This window comes from Xyrauchen texanus, chromosome 10, assembly GCF_025860055.1.
Source record: "Xyrauchen texanus isolate HMW12.3.18 chromosome 10, RBS_HiC_50CHRs, whole genome shotgun sequence".
Lineage (NCBI taxonomy): Eukaryota > Metazoa > Chordata > Actinopteri > Cypriniformes > Catostomidae > Xyrauchen > Xyrauchen texanus.
The window spans coordinates 4029234-4046163 of NC_068285.1; the positions used below are offsets into that span (position 1 = coordinate 4029234).

The window sequence follows — 16930 nt, forward strand, 5'->3', positions numbered from 1 at the left end:
CCACGAGTCGGCCTTTATCCCTCTCGGATGCTTGATTTGCCTGATAAGGGACCGGTGTGTATAATCACGACCCAGCCCGCCCTCCACCCTGCCACATTCCTCCCTCGTTCTCTCAGGCTGGGGAGCCCCAGGCATGGCGTACACTCCCCCTTAGCCCCGGGCCTTTAGCCCCGTCTGCCGGGAGGTCATTCCTGTCCACCTGGATGAGGGAGGGAACAAGGGAGGAAACAGAAATAATTAAATAGGGGTACTTCCTGTAACAATGTAGTACCCCCAAAAAACACTGTAAAATTTAAACCAGAGGGAAAAGGCCAGCGGAGCGGCAGTGAGAGAGAGAGAGGCTGAGAGACTCGCCAGTTCTCAGATACGCCGCAGCTTGTTCCTCGGCCACTCCTCCACCCTCTAACGGGCGGATCGGAGGCAATCCTCCAGCCCCTGGCCGGACGGAACTCCCCGCCACGTTCTCGGTGAACAAAGGGGTCTCCCCGCCCCTAGCAGCGGTTCTCCCGCTCCAGGCAGTCGGCAGCGAGCCCCTCCCGCTTCACGGTCGGCTGTCTCAGACCCCGGCGTTTCAGCGGCTGGTAGGGGCCCGACAGCTCCAGGTGGTCGGTTAGGAGCCCCTTCTCCACTTCGCGGTTGGCGGCCGTTCTTCCGCATCCAGGCGGCGGGCTCCTCGTCCCACGGCAGATGGCGGCGGCTGCACCGTTGGAGTGGAAGGTAGTGGTGTGAACTCTACTACGGCGTATCCCTCCTCCTTCCGAATTTCGGCTTGACGACATAAATAATATTTTAATGATTCACTTAAACAAAAGACAAACATGACGGACATGTCTGTAAGCGATCTCTCTCTCCCTCTCACAATCCTCCGCAGTCAGCCTTTATCCCTCTCAGGGGCTTGATTAGCCTGATAAGAGACCGGGTGTGTAGAATCACGACCCGGCCCGCCCTCCTCCCTGCCACAGCGGTTTATTCTGTAAACAAATCAGACTGAATCAATCAGAAAATAGGGAAGTTTGTGAAAAAAAATACAAATAATTCACAATATTTTTAACGTTGAGAATATTACATTGCGTAACACATTTAAATCTTCTGTTTGTCAGGTTGGAAATATTGATCTGAAGAAACTCACTAGTCTGGCTTCAGTACCAAAACAAAACAACACATTCTACATTCAAGATTACGCTGGACTCAATGGAATTATTGACGACCTGAAAAACAAGATCAACAGCGTTGAAGGTGCAATCTAAATTAATATTTGAAGTACAAGTACAATCACTGTAAGTTTTACCTGTTGAAGGATCTGCTTTGGTTTCAGGGTCACTGAGCTCTCACCTCAGACAGACAGAATGAGATATCTTCGAGAGGATTCAGTGTGGTCTCCAACAAGGTACGAGATTATTATTATTTCTGTTATTCCAGTATTTCATATTGAGTTGCAAATATGAAAAATTACTGAACCTGCTCGAATGACCACACAGTAACTCATAAACACCTGGGCTGAAAGATCTGGCAACCCATCAACTTTATGTTTATATTTGCTTGAATATGTGGCCCCCACAGCAAGGCCCCCTCAATAGGGCCCTGTGTCTATGAGGGCCCCCAGCCAGCTTATAGGACCCTTTTGCCTTCCTGTTTCTAATAAAACTCTTTAAAAATGTGAGTTTACTGACTATTGTTTCATATAGCCTTTATAGGGTTAAGCTTTGTGCTTTGTATGAAAAGTGCTTTCGAACAAATATATTTATTATACTGTTCACTGCTATAACTGCATTTCTCCCCAATAAAAAAATAACAGGGAAAAGAAGATATTGAGATTTTATTTTGTGTGGTACAAAAGTACTGACCTAGAAAAGGTGTGCAGTTATACAGAAATCTTACTGTCCCCGAGAAATATTCACTGGAGTAAAAAGTGTTACAACTAGCCCTGGTAAATATATATATATATATATATATATATATATATATATATATATATATATATACTGTATATATACTGTATATATATACTGTATATATACACACATACAAACTGTGTATGTGTGGTACCATTAACCAGTCACAGCGAAGAGTAAAAGGTGATTTTGATGTTTTTTTCTCAGGACTCTGTGATTGTGGGTTCGGTTGGATCTAATGAACAGTGTGGAGTTCTGTATGAAGTGACTGATTCGGGATCTGGATTCAGAAAGACAGAGATTAAAGATGCAGCTCTCAGTAAAGACTCTTACATGGGTGTGTTCATGTTTCATTGTGTCTTTTGTTTAAGTTTTATTTAATTTAATTTTAATGTTAGGGTTAGTAACGTAACCCTAGTGCTTTTTGACCAGTGCTGATGTTGTTCAGGTTACTCTACTGTGGTGGGACACAGAGGTGACGTGTCTCTTCTGTTCTCTGGGGGTCCGTCCTTTGAAGACAGGGGTCTGGTGACCCTCTTCACTAACACTGAAAATACATGGCGAGTGACGGGGAGAATCACGGGAGAACAGGTCAGTGATAGTACAGTTTACAGTCTGCACTGACACTCAGACACATTTACACATGGTTATTGTTTTAGACCCTGTGAACTACATTAGCAATAACATTAACATGACATTAGATACATATTTTTTTTATCCAAGATGGCGGCGCGGTAGCACGCAGCGGCCACTCCGGATCCAAAATGGTGCTATTTTTGTTACTTAGCCTAACTTTTTACAGCACATGGACATCAGAGCAACCGGTGTTCGTGTTTACCATCGCCAGACACTGCTCAAATATAAGACTCATGCAACAACCAAGCTGCAAGATGATCTGCAAGAGAAGCTACGCGACCTCGGCTTGCTGCGGAGACCAGGCCTCCAGTCCTCGGCGTCGCCTGATGCCGGTGGCCGGGGGAGAGGAAGCGGAAGCGCGGCAAGAGGGCGGGGGTCCATGCTAGGCTAAAAACAAACCCTAGCCGGCCGGCTCTCCCCGTCTATCCTGCTCTCCATAGGCGGAAATCGCGGGGGGGTCGGGGGGTCAGGACCCCCATCTGAGGGTTGTCCCCCCCTAAAATATCATTAAAATATGTGTATTGTAAATAATAGAATGATATATTCTTAAAATAATTGTTTATTAAATAAAATGATACAAATGCAAACGGGGCAACAACAAAAAAAACCTTGGTGTCCCCTTCAAAAATTGCTCTTGAGAATTGTTATGTTTATTGTCCCCCCCAACATTTTGATGAAATTTTCGCCCCTGCTGCTCTCAAATGTTCGCTCCCTGGATAATAAACTGGACTGCATCCGACTCCAGCAGACTACGCAGCGTGAGTTTAGAGACTGCTGTGCCTTTGTTTTCACAGAGACGTGGCTCAGCGACAGTGTTCCGGACGCCGCTATTCAGCTAGACGGGCTCGCCTCGTTTCGTGCCGACAGAAATACAGCTCTCTGCGGTAAGACTCGTGGTGGTGGCTTGTGTGTTTACATCAACACGGAATGGTGCAAGAACTCTATGCTAGTCTCTAGCTACTGCTCATCGCTGGTGGAGCTTGTGACTGTTAGATGCAGACCTTTTTATTTATCACGGGAATTCACCACTGTTATCATAACCAGAGTTTACATTCCCCCCAGCGCTAACGTGAAGGAAGCGCTCTGTGAAGTGTATGGGGCTATTAGCGAACTGCAGAACGCTCACCCTGACGGACTGTTTATTGTCGCCGGAGATTTCAACCATGCGAATCTCAAGACAGTGCTCCCTAAATTCCATCAGTATGTGGACTTTGCAACGAAAGGTGGAACACGCTTGATCTTGTTTACACAAACATCCCAGGCGCTTACTGGGCAGAGCCCCGCCCCACCTTGGCTGCTCAGACCACATATCTGTTATGCTAATTCCAGCATACAGTCCGCTCGTCAGGCACACAAAACCGCTCCAGAAGCAGGTGAAAACCTGCAGGAGCCATCTCTGCGCTTCAGGACTGTTTTGAGTGTACTGACTGGCACATGTTAAGGGAGGCTGCAACATATGGCGACTCTACCAACTTGGAGGAATACACAGCATCAGTGACCAGCTACATCAGCAATTGCATTGATGACGTCACTTTCTCCAAGACCATCACCACACGCCTCAACCAGAAGCCGTGGATGACTGCAGAGGACCCGAGACTCCGCCTTCAGAGCAGGCAACAAGGTGGCCCTAAGAACAGCGAGGGCCAAACTGTTCCGGGCCATCAGAGAGGTAAAGCGCGCACACGCCCAGAGAATCCACAGTCACTTCCAGGACAGCAGCGACATGCAGCACATGTAGCAGTGCATCCAGGCCATCTCCAACTACAGAACAACATCTGTTGCCTGTGACAAAGATGCCTCCCTTCCAGATGCACTGAACGACATCTACGCTAGGTTTGAAGTGTAGAACGACATGGTGGTGAGGAAGACCACCCCTCTCCCAATGACCAGGTGCTCTGTCTTACCACAGCTGATGTGAGGAAAACTCTACGTAGAGTCAATCCACGGAAATCTGCTGGACCAGACAACATTCCTGGCAGAGTGCTCAGAGGATGTGCAGACCAGCTGGCAGATGTTCTTACTGACATCTTCAACATCTCTCTGAGCAGTGCCGTTGTTCCAATGTGCTTCAAGTCCACCACCATCGTCCCCATGCCAAAGAAGTCTTCAGTATCCTGCCTCAATGACTACCGTCCTGTTGCACTTACACCCATCATCATGAAGTGCTTCGAGAGGCTCATCATGAGGCACATTAAGACCCAGCTGCCCCCCTAACTAGACCCACTGCAGTTCGAGTATCGTCCAAACCGTCCAAACTGACGACGCCATCGCCACCACCCTCCATCTGGCCTTCACCCACCTAGACAATAAGGACTCATACGTTCGAATGCTGTTCATAGACTTCAGCTCAGCATTCAACACAATAATTCCTCAGCACCTGATTGGAAAGCTGAACCTACTGGGCCTGGACACCTCCCTCTGCAACTGGATCCTGGACTTCCTGATTGAGAGACCTCAGTCAGTCCGGATCGGGAACAGCATCTCCAACACCACCACACTGAGCACTGGGGCCCCCCAGGGGCCACTTCTGTTCACTCTGCTGACTCACGACTGTGCAGCATTGCACAGCTCGAACCACATCATCAAGTTCGCCAATGACACGACCGTGGTGGGTCTCATCAGCAAGAACGACGAGTCAGCATACAGAGAGGAGGTGCAGCGGCTAACGGACTGGTGTAGAGCCAACAACCTGTCCCTGAATGTAGACAAAACAAAAGAGATGGTTGTTGACTTTAGGAGAGCACAAGGTGAACACTCTCCGCTGAACATCGATGGCTCCTCTGTGGAGATCGTCAAGAGCACCAAATTCCTTGGTGTTCACCTGGTGGAGAACCTCACCTGGTCCCTCAACACCAGCTCTATTACCAAGAAAGCCCAGCAGCGTCTCTAATTTCTCCGAAGGCTGAGGAAAGCACATCTCCCACCCCCCATCCTCACTACATTCTATAGAGGGACTATTGAGAGCATCCTGAGCAGCTGCATCACTGCCTGGTTTGGGACATTTCGGACATTTCAGACCGCAAAGCCCTGCAGAGGATAGTGAGGACAGCTGAGAAGATCATCGGGGTCTCTCTTCCCTCCATCAAAGACATTTACAGAAAACACTGTATCCGCAAAGCAACCAGCATTGTGGACGACCCCACACACCTCTCACACAACCTCTTCACCCTCCTGCCGTCTGGCAACAGGTACAGAAGCATTTGGGCCCACACAGCCAGACTGTGTAACAGCTTCTTCCCCCAAGCCATCAGACTCCTCAACACTCAGAGACTGGTTTGACACACACACACACCTGTACACCATCCAACTTTAGCACATGTCCAGAGTTGCACTTTAATTCATTGTCACTTTACCTGGCTGATACCTCAATAACTGCTGTGTCCATAGAACACTATTTCATAGTATGCTATGTTTATATTTGGCATTTTTTTTTAGAAAGTGTCATCTTTTTGCACTATTCATTACAAATGTGTACTGGGCGGCACTGCACTGTCTCTTACTGTGTCTATTTTCTGTTCCTTTTAGTAATTTATTGTACGGTCCCGTACTGTTTTGCACACGTGCACTTTATGTCGTATTATTATTTAGTCTGTGTAGTTTCATGTGGTCCTGTGTTTGTCCTATGTTGTTATATGTAGCACCATGGTCCTGGAGGAACGTTGTCTCATTTCGCTGTGTACTGTACTAACTGTATATGGTCGAACGACAATAAAAACCACTCGACTTGACTTGATATTATGCTCATTTTGTGATTTTTAGATTGGATCATATTTTGGAGCATCTTTAAGTTTGTTAGATGTCGACTTGGATGGAAACACAGATTTTCTCCTTGTCGGAGCGCCATTGTTTTCCCAGCCTCATCCGAGGAGAGAAGGACGTATGTACGTTTACGCTTTAACGGAGCAGGTACTTACAGTTTCACCTCTCTCAGCAGCTGCTCATGTTGGTTTATGTCATCATTCATCATTCTTGTTCTGTCTGTAGTTCATTCTGCAGCAGATTCTCACTGTGAGCGAGTCAACAACTGGCAGGTTTGCTGCATCGTTGGCGTCACTAAAGGACCTGAATGGAGACAGTGTGCCGGATGTAGCTGTTGGGAGCCACTGGAGGATGAATGGGGAGTTGTTTACATTTACCTCGGCGAGAGGAAACACGGCATCCACCCGACACGTACTCCTCAGGTCAGAGGAACACGAGCTTTAATGCACAGCTGAACAAAACTAACCAGCAGAACAAACTTGTGTGTATAAAATGCCGAAAATATCATCAGCTCAGTAGAAAATCAATGGAAAGTCTCCACTATGACAGAAAAACATGTGTCTGTGTGTTTAGCGGATTCCAGCACAGTCAGTTCTTCCTGGGATACATCAGTTTGGAGTGTCTCTATCAGGTCAGATGGACATGAGCGATGATAATCTGCCTGATATTGTAGTCGGAGCTCAAGGAGCGATCGTACTGCTGAAGTAGGACTTTTCACAACACTATTATAAATGAAATATTCACTTTCAACATCAGTTGAAATAACAAAATCAATCCGTGTGTCTACTTGATACTGTTAGTTATTCACTAATTTATCTTCATCTTTATCTCAGAGCTCGGCCGGTGATATCTGTATCTTCACAACTGAGTTGCAACCCGCATGAAATCAGTCTAAAGGACTTTGAATGTCCGAGTGCTGATGTGTTTCTCGCATTTAACCTCACTTCTTGTTTCAATGTGACGGAGAGGACCATTAGCACAGGTAATGTTACGCTATTATAGTTCATACATTTGACTTCTATTTCATTTTCAATTGTTCCATTAAGTTGAAGCCAACATACTGATAAAACATTGTTTTTTGAGAAACCCTAATCCAAAATTTCTAAAACGGACTCCTTCTAGAGCTTTAAAGCTACATTCACCAAACTTGGTGCAGACCTTAAGATTGTTCTGGAATAGTGTGCTTTGACTTTTTTAACTGATCGAACTTACGGTTTTCGCACTGCAGGTGATCAAAACAATGGAAAACTCACTGTAATGATGTCTTACCTCTTTCATCTCTCTCAGGATCAGTAATACGGAGTCTGAATGTAACGATCAACCTATACTTGGATGATTTAACAAAAACAAGTCGAGCATTCTTTGATCCAAATCATTCATCATCTAGAACTCTGCAGAGGTTCATTCTGCTGGATGATGATTTTTCCTGTTTCACCTTCCCAATCTTCATGCCAGTATGTGTTGTCTATCACAGCTTGAGCTTTTAAAACTCTACACGATCACATCAGCTTCAATTTGAGATATTCCGTTTGTTTTAGCGATGTGTTGCAGACACACTGTCTCCTCTGAAGATACGGATGAATTTCTGGCAAACTCGGATGATGGTGGGACACTCAATGGCTGTTCTTGATATCGACAGCAGGACAGAAGAGAATGCTGAGGTGAACTGCGATTCATATAAATGTATCAATTTTATAAAGTTTTTAATTGTTATAAACTGTCAGGGCAGTATACAGATACAGTATAATTATATATTAATAAATTAATATTATTATGGCCCAGTCAGTGTGGTACCCATGTGTTTTCTTTTCTTTCTTTGCAGGTTCAGTTGATGTGATTGTGTCGTGGTTTGTGCGCACATGAGCCTTGTTGCGGTGACCGATTTAAACGCTGTGCTTCTGCTAGTTGTGGTTGCTGCTTAGGCCATCTGCCAGCCCCCATTTCAATTTTGGCTGTTGTTTTTATTGAGCATCCATACACTCACTGATACAACACTTCACGTTCATACATTTATATACATGACTGACTGACACAACTGATTACTGCTGTTCTGATTATGTTGCCGTTGCTTTGTGTTAATAAATACTTTTTCTAGATTACCAATTTGTGTTGCTTTCCCTTTATGCTGCATCTTGGAGCCAGGTTTAACAATATTTATTGTGTTATCTAATGTTAATATAATGTTTATTTATTATTATAAGCAGGGTGCAATGCATTACTAAGTAATTAATTACTGTAATTCAATTTCTTTCCCCTTCTGTCACTCACTCAACGTTGTCTCAAACTTTGAGAAAAAGCCAATGAGAATTGGGGAGTGGAATTTGCGGGTATAAAAACGGAGCTGGAATGCATACACTGATTCAGATTTTTCTTCAGAGCCGAGTGTTTGGGTGTCAGCTTTGACAGCGCTACTAAGGGAATATATGTCTGCGAGATACCCGAAAGCCTTCCGGGTCCAGGAGAATGTTTGTGAGATGGGGGGCGTGCGCTTCCTGCGGGGGCGTTGAGGAAGCGTGCTTTGTCCACGTCCTGTATCTCGACCAGTTTCAGCCACAGATGTCGTTCCTGAACCATCGCCTGCCCGAGTGTCCACGCTGTGACCTTCGTGGCCCTGAGGGCGAGGTCGGACGCTGAGCGCAGTTCCTGCAACACGTCGGGGTCAGGACTACCCAAGTGCCTTGGTCTGATGAACTTGGCATGCAAGGCTGAAGCGGCCTGTCCGGTGGCACTGTAGACTTTGGAGGTAAGTGACGACATCATCCTACAGACCTTGGAGGGGATCACTGGGCGATCCCGCCAGATGGCGGCGTTCTCGGGACACAGGTGTAGAAAGGAATCGGGCCGGGGGGTGTTGGCTGTGAGCGGCGCACAGACCCGAGGAACCAATCGCTGTGACACCTGTGACCGTCAGGAGTGGAGAGAACTCGACCGCATCCAGGAAATACACAAGGGCGGCAGGGCATCTTTAGAAAGACACGTATTGCTCTTTTAGAGAAATAAAATCTTTTAGAAAAATAAACGAAATTAAAACCTCTGGCGAAGTGCCCAGGGGCAAAGCTGCACTGCTGTGCAGAGAAGGAGAAAGACATTGATATGTGCCATAAATCCAACAGCATACATTCTTGCAGAGATGAAGTGAACAGTCTTGTAAATGCATCTCACTGATCACACAACCGCTCGGCTCCGAAGTAAAATTCTGAATGGACAGACGCATTTACCTCCCTTTATACCCGTTTATCCGGGGGGCTGGAAATGCAAATTCTGTCAGCCAATATTTCCTTTTCTCAAGTTCACAGATTTGCGAGGCTCTCAAGAGACCCCTAGTGTTGCTTCTTCGACACAACGTTGAAGTGAGCGACAGACGGGAACCAAAATTTGTACGTTTGTACAGCTTATGCACATGCGCATTCTTGAGTTGATTGACAGGTGATGTCAGTATCTAAAAGGTGCAAACCACACAAACCTATATACCAGCGTATGATATATCATCACTTCCTAGTAAATGTTTTGAAACAGAGACTGCAGCCAGAATATACTTCTTTATCCCTTGCCTGTACATGTGTCTGAAATTGTGGCATGTAAATACTTTAAAATATGCCAGATATTTGCAAAATTAACAAGTGAAAAAGAAAATGTTGTTTAATAAATGTCTAATCAAATTACCCTCTAGAGAGCTCACTCCAAAAACTTGCCTATATTTCAGATTTACACATTTCAGTTTTATAACAAAATTCTATGAAATTTAATGACAAAATGAAATGAATAAAACCTTACGGATGTAACCTACGTTCCCTGATGGAGGGATCGAGACGTTGTGTCGAAGAAATGACACTAGGGGTCTCTCTTGAGCGCCTTTTGCATCTCTGATCTATGAGAAAAGGCCAATGAGAAATTGGCAGACAGAATTTGCATGTCCCGCCCCCGGACATACGGGTATAAAGGGAGGGAAAATGCATCTGTTTCATTCAGGATTTTTCTGAGGAGACGACAATGGTTCGGCCGCAACAGGCGGCGAATTCAAGAAGGCTCTGTGGAGGAAATGTGTACTTTCACAGCCCTGTGGGCCAGTTGTGTGCCAGCCAAGGTTAGGCCTTGCCAAACCGTTCCCAAATCAGCTGGACCGATTGGGGGTGAAGCCTCCACTCTCCTCTGGGCAAGCGTTGTCTTGATAGCGCGTTGAGGTTGCCCGGGATGTGAGTGGCACGCAGCGAGCTGAGTCACTGCTGGCTTTAATACGCAACCTAGGAAGTCCGGGAAGGGCTCATTTTAGAAGTTGCATTAAAAGCCGCTCACACATTGGCAAAAAAGGGGCGAATATTACATTAAAATTGTTACATTTTGCACCTTTAATTCAATTTGATGGATTTTCTTTGTTTGAGTGAATGAAATTATATCCATTTATCAACCTAAATAATGTTTAAGACAGCTTCACTTATATCCAGTAACAAAACACAGCAAAAGGTAATAAACCGCTGTACTCACAATTCGAAAAACTGAACGCACCGAGTGCTGGTGTTAAAACTCTTGTCCTGAGGACCACATCTCTACACTTGTTTGTTCTTTTTAGTTACATCAATTACTTTCACCCATCCTTATCCTAGGTAAAATGCTTTTCTTAAATCCATTCCCTTCTTTTAGCCTTTTAGCCTATGAGCTCTGATTGAATAGGCTTAATGCCGCGCACTTCCGTTCTGGTACTTCCGCATTTTTCAGCCAGCTTCAGTACTTCCGGTCCACGGTAGCGTATGCGATCGCTGCAGGACCTGCCGAGTATAACGGCAAACGATGTACATCGGATCATCCAGACCACATCGAATACACCAACATCAAAAAAGGACAAAGGTTTTAAATTGTATGTGTCCAGCTATATAAACAACTACGAAGGTAAGTTAACAAGCCTCTGTTTTGAGTTTACCAAAAACGATACATGCTAGCTCATTGGCTCTTTACTAGCCAAAGATAGCACAGTGAGGAAGCAACGTTAATAATGTTAGCAGAGTGATAGGTTAACATCATGAATATTTTGTGTTTCTGAAATGCAATACCCTAACCTCTATGTTAATCACAGTTTCAAACAAGGAGTCAGGAGAGGTCACGGTTAGGTCTGAGTGCTTCAGATCTATGAGGAAAAGCCAGAAGCCTCACTGTCTGAGTGTAAGGGAAAGTCATCCTGCAGGTTCAGTTCAGGTTCAGAAGAAACAGGTTCTTTTTTTGTCAAAATGAAGTTTCTGTGAGCCATATCATTGCTGTGAATTAGATCCAGATAAACATCATCATTGCACTATATGAATCATATGGTACCTGAGATATCATGTGAAATATGAATACAGGGTGTGCCAGAAAGAATATAAAATTAATGGCTCCCACAGAAGCAAGATTTTGTTAAGAGTTTCTATAATTTCTTCATTACTTATTCTGCACTACTATTTTAAAATGAGTATAGTGAGATTAATCATGATATATTACATCTGACATGGTCAACTATAGGCTAAATAAATTGTAACAATCCCTGTATCACTTTGCACATTTTAAAGTTCACTAACAGATTTTTTGCTAACAGCCGTTCACAAATTTAGTGTTTCTCTTTAATTGCAGTTGTAGCCGGTACAGTTTTCTAACAAATATTTGTTGTTGTAACAGATTGTGCTAAGGGATTCAAAGCCGGTGGTGTTACTGAGATGCCAGTGTACCTGTGTGGCAGGTACAGCCTTGTGCAGTCATGTGGCAGCTCTACTGTACCAGACGGCGACTACTCCCAGCTGAGGCTTATATCAGTTCCCCAGTGTTCAGCTGCACAGAAACTGAACAAAAGTGGCACAAACCAAGGACCATGGTAGCAAGCCTTTTAATGACTCTTTCATTTTATGTATGGATATCTCTTGGATGTTTCTCAAACATGTTTTTATTTCGTTGCAGGGTATTCAACCTGGTCCAGTTAATGACATGGTCATTATATCAGCCAGACCAAAAGAAAGGAGACTTGCAGAAGGAATCAGGTATGTTGTTATCTATACTAAACACACACAACAAATCCATTTGCACACATACATTTACGCACCCTCAGAAGTACTTACTTGCTCAACCCTTGTGCATCAATTAAAAAAGTTACACATAGGTCCATGGTGGACAAAAATGTCTGTCAAAAAAATAAAATAAAGCTTGAGACTTAAGTGTGGTCTCATTTAAAAGTAGAATAAAAAAGTTTAAAAAGTGAAACCAAAAAAAGGTTAGTGGTTTAAGTTTAGGAAATTGATTTATGAACATTATTTTATATAAACTATATATTTATACATCGATATTCGATATGTGATACTGATAATGCTTAAAGTGTGTAAAATAAACGTAACTTCTTAAAAGTATATTCAAAATGAATTATATAACCTACATACTTGTTTCACGTTATTTTTGTGACAAGAAAACATCCCTACAACTTCTGAAAGTGAACATCAGTGTTTTACAGTAGCATAAGAAGTGTTATTTTAACATCAGTGTAAACCACGGGGTTTAGGTTATCCTACGTTAAGTTTATTTAACAACAGATACTAAATAATCAAATTAAAAAATAAAACACTGCTTAGTTTTCACTGTATGAATTAAATATATACTGATTCTTATTAAAGCTACAAAAATTATTCAGCCCACAGCAGTGAGTGATTTTCTCTTTGTCTTTTGTTCATGCCATATGCATATTGCGATATATATACATTTGCGATCTGTCACACGCACAAAACTCACTGCTTTGCACATTTACTTCTTAATTCTAACACATTTGTTTGTCTTTTTTCCACAGAAGCAACTTGTATAAAGGAGTTATCTGCCCTCTGCCAGACATCTCCACTCTGAAAGTTCAGGAGACGTACCATGGACTTAGTGCAGACGAAGCTCCCATGATCACAGCAATGGCTATCTCGAGTGATGTACCTCTGATTGAGTCCATGTTCGGTCCGGTGCAGGAGGGAAGTGTGCTTTCCTATCAGCTACCAGTAATGGCAGTCCCCAGTACCCGTCCACACACAGGTGCCCCTTCTCCCCACAGCTGCCACTCTCGGATTACAGACTGGGACCCCCTACCTGTGCATTTGTGTTTTCTGAACATCAGCACCATCATCTGGCATCCCTTGCGACATCTTTTGAGACGGCACACAAAGTTGAAAAAAGCACGCGAGAGCAGAGTTCCTGCGCTGAGTGGCACCAACTAAGGAGGTGCTGCATCACCTCTACTAAATTTAGAGAAGTTTGCCACACCAGGGGGGAAAGCTCTGCTGAAAACCTGGCAAAAAGGCTTCTGGGATCTTGCCATCAGACTGCTGACATGCGGCGGGGTCTTGCCCTGGAGCCTGTAGCAGTAGAGGAGTACTGCAAGGTGAGGGAAGTCAACCACTACCCATGTGGGTTCCTGATCCACCCTGACTCACCATGGATGGGGTCAACACCTGATGGGCTTGTGTACGATCCTGAGGGGCAGCCAGTGTTTGGCCTGTTAGAAATTAAATGCCCAAATGTAACTAGCTATGTGGACTGCCCTTATGTTGTGATAAAGGAGGGTACACATACACTGAGGCTGAACCCATCCTTATTACTGGCAAGTCCAGGGACAAATGTTGATTTCTGGCTGTGACTGGTGTGACTTTGTCATTTACACAGAGGATGACATGTTCATTCAGAGAATTCCCGTGACATGCAAGTCATACAAACCATTAAAGAAAAAGTTGACTATTTCTTTTTTATTTCTACCTCAATGCCTTCTTGGCCAATTAATGACTTGATTGCAGTGTAAATATATTTGACAGTGAAATGTTTTTAATTGTGATGTAATGCTTAGGGTAAGTAATAAATGACTTGATAAATCTGAGCATTTTGGTGTTTTGTACGGCTTAAATTTAGTTTTAAAAGGTAAAAGACAGGAATTAAAAATGAGAGACCAAACAAAAGCAGATTACTAACAATTATTTTTAATATCACAAAGCTTTCATAAATCTTTCATAAAGGCACTGCATATCAAGCTTTTACTCAGACGTCCCTCATCAGTGCACTGCACATATAATACATAGTTTTTATGTATGTTATGTGCAATTGCTTGTTGAAGGTCGTCTGGCTGAAAGCCTGATATGCAGTGCCTTTATGAAAGTGTATAAATATACAGTGTGGTTGCACGTTGGAAATCCTCAGATCTCAGGCTTCTTTGCCCAGGCCTTTACCAGTGGCCCATTTTCATAGTTTGTAAGGAGACAAGCCACCGTGTACAGTTGGTTGATGCTCCCAAAAACCCGTAGGGGAATCACAGAATCGAAAAAATTGTGCTCTTTGACCCGGCGAATGAAGCGCTCCACATGCACCCTTACACGTGCTATGGCCTGGGTCTCCCTAACCTCAGATGCAGACATTTGAGGCCTGCCAGAGAGGAAGGCTGGCCTGTAAACCTTGCAGGGCACAATGTCATTAATGAGGAAACCTCTGTCTACCATGACAGCCATCCCAGGTTTGAGCAGACTGAGGAGACCAGATTCACGGGTAATCTGTTTGTCGCTGATAGACCCAGCATACAGCGCAGACACAAATGTCACTGGCCCATGTGGCGCTGATCCCAATGAGCCCCTTCAGAGTGCAGTGGGACTTGTAGGAGGAAAATACCTCACTTTGGAGGAGAGGGGAAGATGGGCATTGACACCTCAGCTCAGTGCAGTCAAGGATGACTGTGGTGTCGGGGTAGTCCTTGAAGTCTGCAGGCAGTTTTCTCTGTATCTCCTCTTCAGGTATCCAGATCCTCACTGAGCCGAGTACTGTGAACAGGAAGTTGCTCCATGTAGTAATGATTCTGCTGACCGTGGACTGATGAATACCATACCGGTCAGCAAGGTCCGCTGCTTAGACCCAAGGGCAAGGTAATTCAAAAATAGGAAAAACTCAGGGAATGGGTTGTAGCATTTGACTCTGTGAGAGCTCCTCTTTGTGCTTGTCGAACACTGACCATGGATGGTAGTGAGTTCGCAATCAAGCCCCAGAAACGCATCAGTAGATCATATGATGCAAACCTAAAGAAATGGAATACAGATACACTATTAATAACGGTTCATAATTAACACAAAATGTACACACATAACTTTAAATAAATGTATTTGTGCAAATTGAAAACACTAAGGCACATTGTTTATCAGGCATTTTGGGAGACAGAACAATAAATAGGGAAATAAGTTACATATCAACATTCCTAATAATTATTTAATATTATTATGAAAATGTTGCCAATCAATACTCCCATTTTTACACTTTTTTGGGATGGAAAATCATATATCAATCAATTCCATTATGTCTTTCATAACATAGTTGAGAATTATCTTTAAACAAAGTTTGGTTAAAAAAATCCTGAAACATAGAAATTGATTGGCGAATAAAAAAAAAAACATTGTTTTTACCTATGCATGTAATTTCATGTCATTTTATTTTTAAAACAACCTGGTGTTTTCTACAGAGGACATAGCATAAAATATGAATAAAATATATTTTTTAATTTGTTTCTTATGCTCTAAACGGTGTAATGACGTAAAAAAATACTAAATAAAAAAACAAATCTGGGATGTGCTCCTGACTCGATGCTTAAAAAAATAAAAAATAATAATAATTCTCTTTCACACACACACACGTTAGCCTAAGCCTACCTGTCTAGACGTAAGTTACCTTGTAAAGAACCTGATATCCTTGTCCGAGGCAGCAAAACGATGAATGCCGAACCGCTGCCTCAGTGTAAGCCCCTCGATCTGTTGGCGTAACAGGCGATTTTCCTCCCGGAGAAACGCATTTTCCTCCAACACCAAATCAACGACTGCAGCTTCAGGTTTCGACGCCAGTAGTCGTGTTGCATGGGGACGCCGAATGTTCCGTGGTCCGGTGTATCCTCCCAGTCATCCTCTGGCGGCGGTGGTCTTTCCCTTCTCTCCCAAACCCCGGTCTTGTAGGTGGAAGGGAGAAGTTGTTCCACTCAAATAAAACCGGAACAACACCCTTTTTTAACAGCCGACGACCTGTTTCTGATGCTGGTTCACGGATGTCTTCCGTTCTGAAGTGCCGGCTACACACCCGGTGTGAGGCGTAACGGTGAATTTGTCCCTCGCGAATATTAACGATCCACTTACGCCTCAGCTCCTCATCAGCAGGAAAAGTAAAAAACTAAGTACAGAATTGTACTTTCCGGATGCCTGGCACTGTGGCACACAACAGTGTTCGGCAGTAGTACCAGACACTCTCTGGTATTTAAACTTTGATGACTTCATATCAACTCATAGACTGTAAAAAAACTAGAAGCAGCTACTAAAACAAGTCGACTCTATGCATGTCTTGTGAATTGTGTTTATTTTTTTAGTGGACTATCCCTTATCTAGGCTACTGCCTTGCTTACTGTTAGATAATTTTGTCATCCAATGTATTTAATTTATTTGTTGATCTGCAATCCCCGTCTCGATACGGCTCAGCTGAGGGAAGAAAAGAAATGACACAGAGACTCAGTGGTATCAAATCTCCTCTTCTAAGTTTATTGTCTCAACACTCTGTTTTATGGTCCAGAAAACCACATTCCACTGGACCCTCACCAATGAAATAGTTCTTTACCTTATATGGGGGTGACATACATGTTTGAGCTACGTGCGAAA

General features: G+C 43.7%; 1 protein-coding gene across 1 annotated transcript; it reads left to right on the forward strand.

Annotated features, from left to right (window-relative positions):
* Positions 1-1241: 1241 nt before the first annotated feature.
* Positions 1242-8386, forward strand: LOC127651088 (integrin alpha-L-like). The gene is made up of 10 exons (XM_052136812.1): positions 1242-1387; positions 2100-2229; positions 2341-2483; positions 6288-6434; positions 6513-6709; positions 6861-6991; positions 7121-7269; positions 7575-7741; positions 7826-7948; positions 8110-8386. Exons 3-10 carry the CDS (start codon positions 2450-2452, stop codon positions 8122-8124), a joined length of 963 nt encoding a protein of 320 aa, XP_051992772.1. The 5' UTR covers positions 1242-1387; positions 2100-2229; positions 2341-2449; the 3' UTR covers positions 8125-8386.
* The last annotated feature ends 8544 nt before the right edge of the window (positions 8387-16930 follow it).

Coding starts and splice junctions, on each gene's coding strand:
- LOC127651088 (XM_052136812.1), top strand. CDS start 2,450: ATGGCGAGTGACGGGGAGAATCACGGGAGAACAG. Junction 6,992..7,120: donor GGAGCGATCGTACTGCTGAA/GTAGGACTTTTC, acceptor TCTTTATCTCAG/AGCTCGGCCGGTGATATCTG. Junction 7,742..7,825: donor CCTTCCCAATCTTCATGCCA/GTATGTGTTGTC, acceptor CGTTTGTTTTAG/CGATGTGTTGCAGACACACT.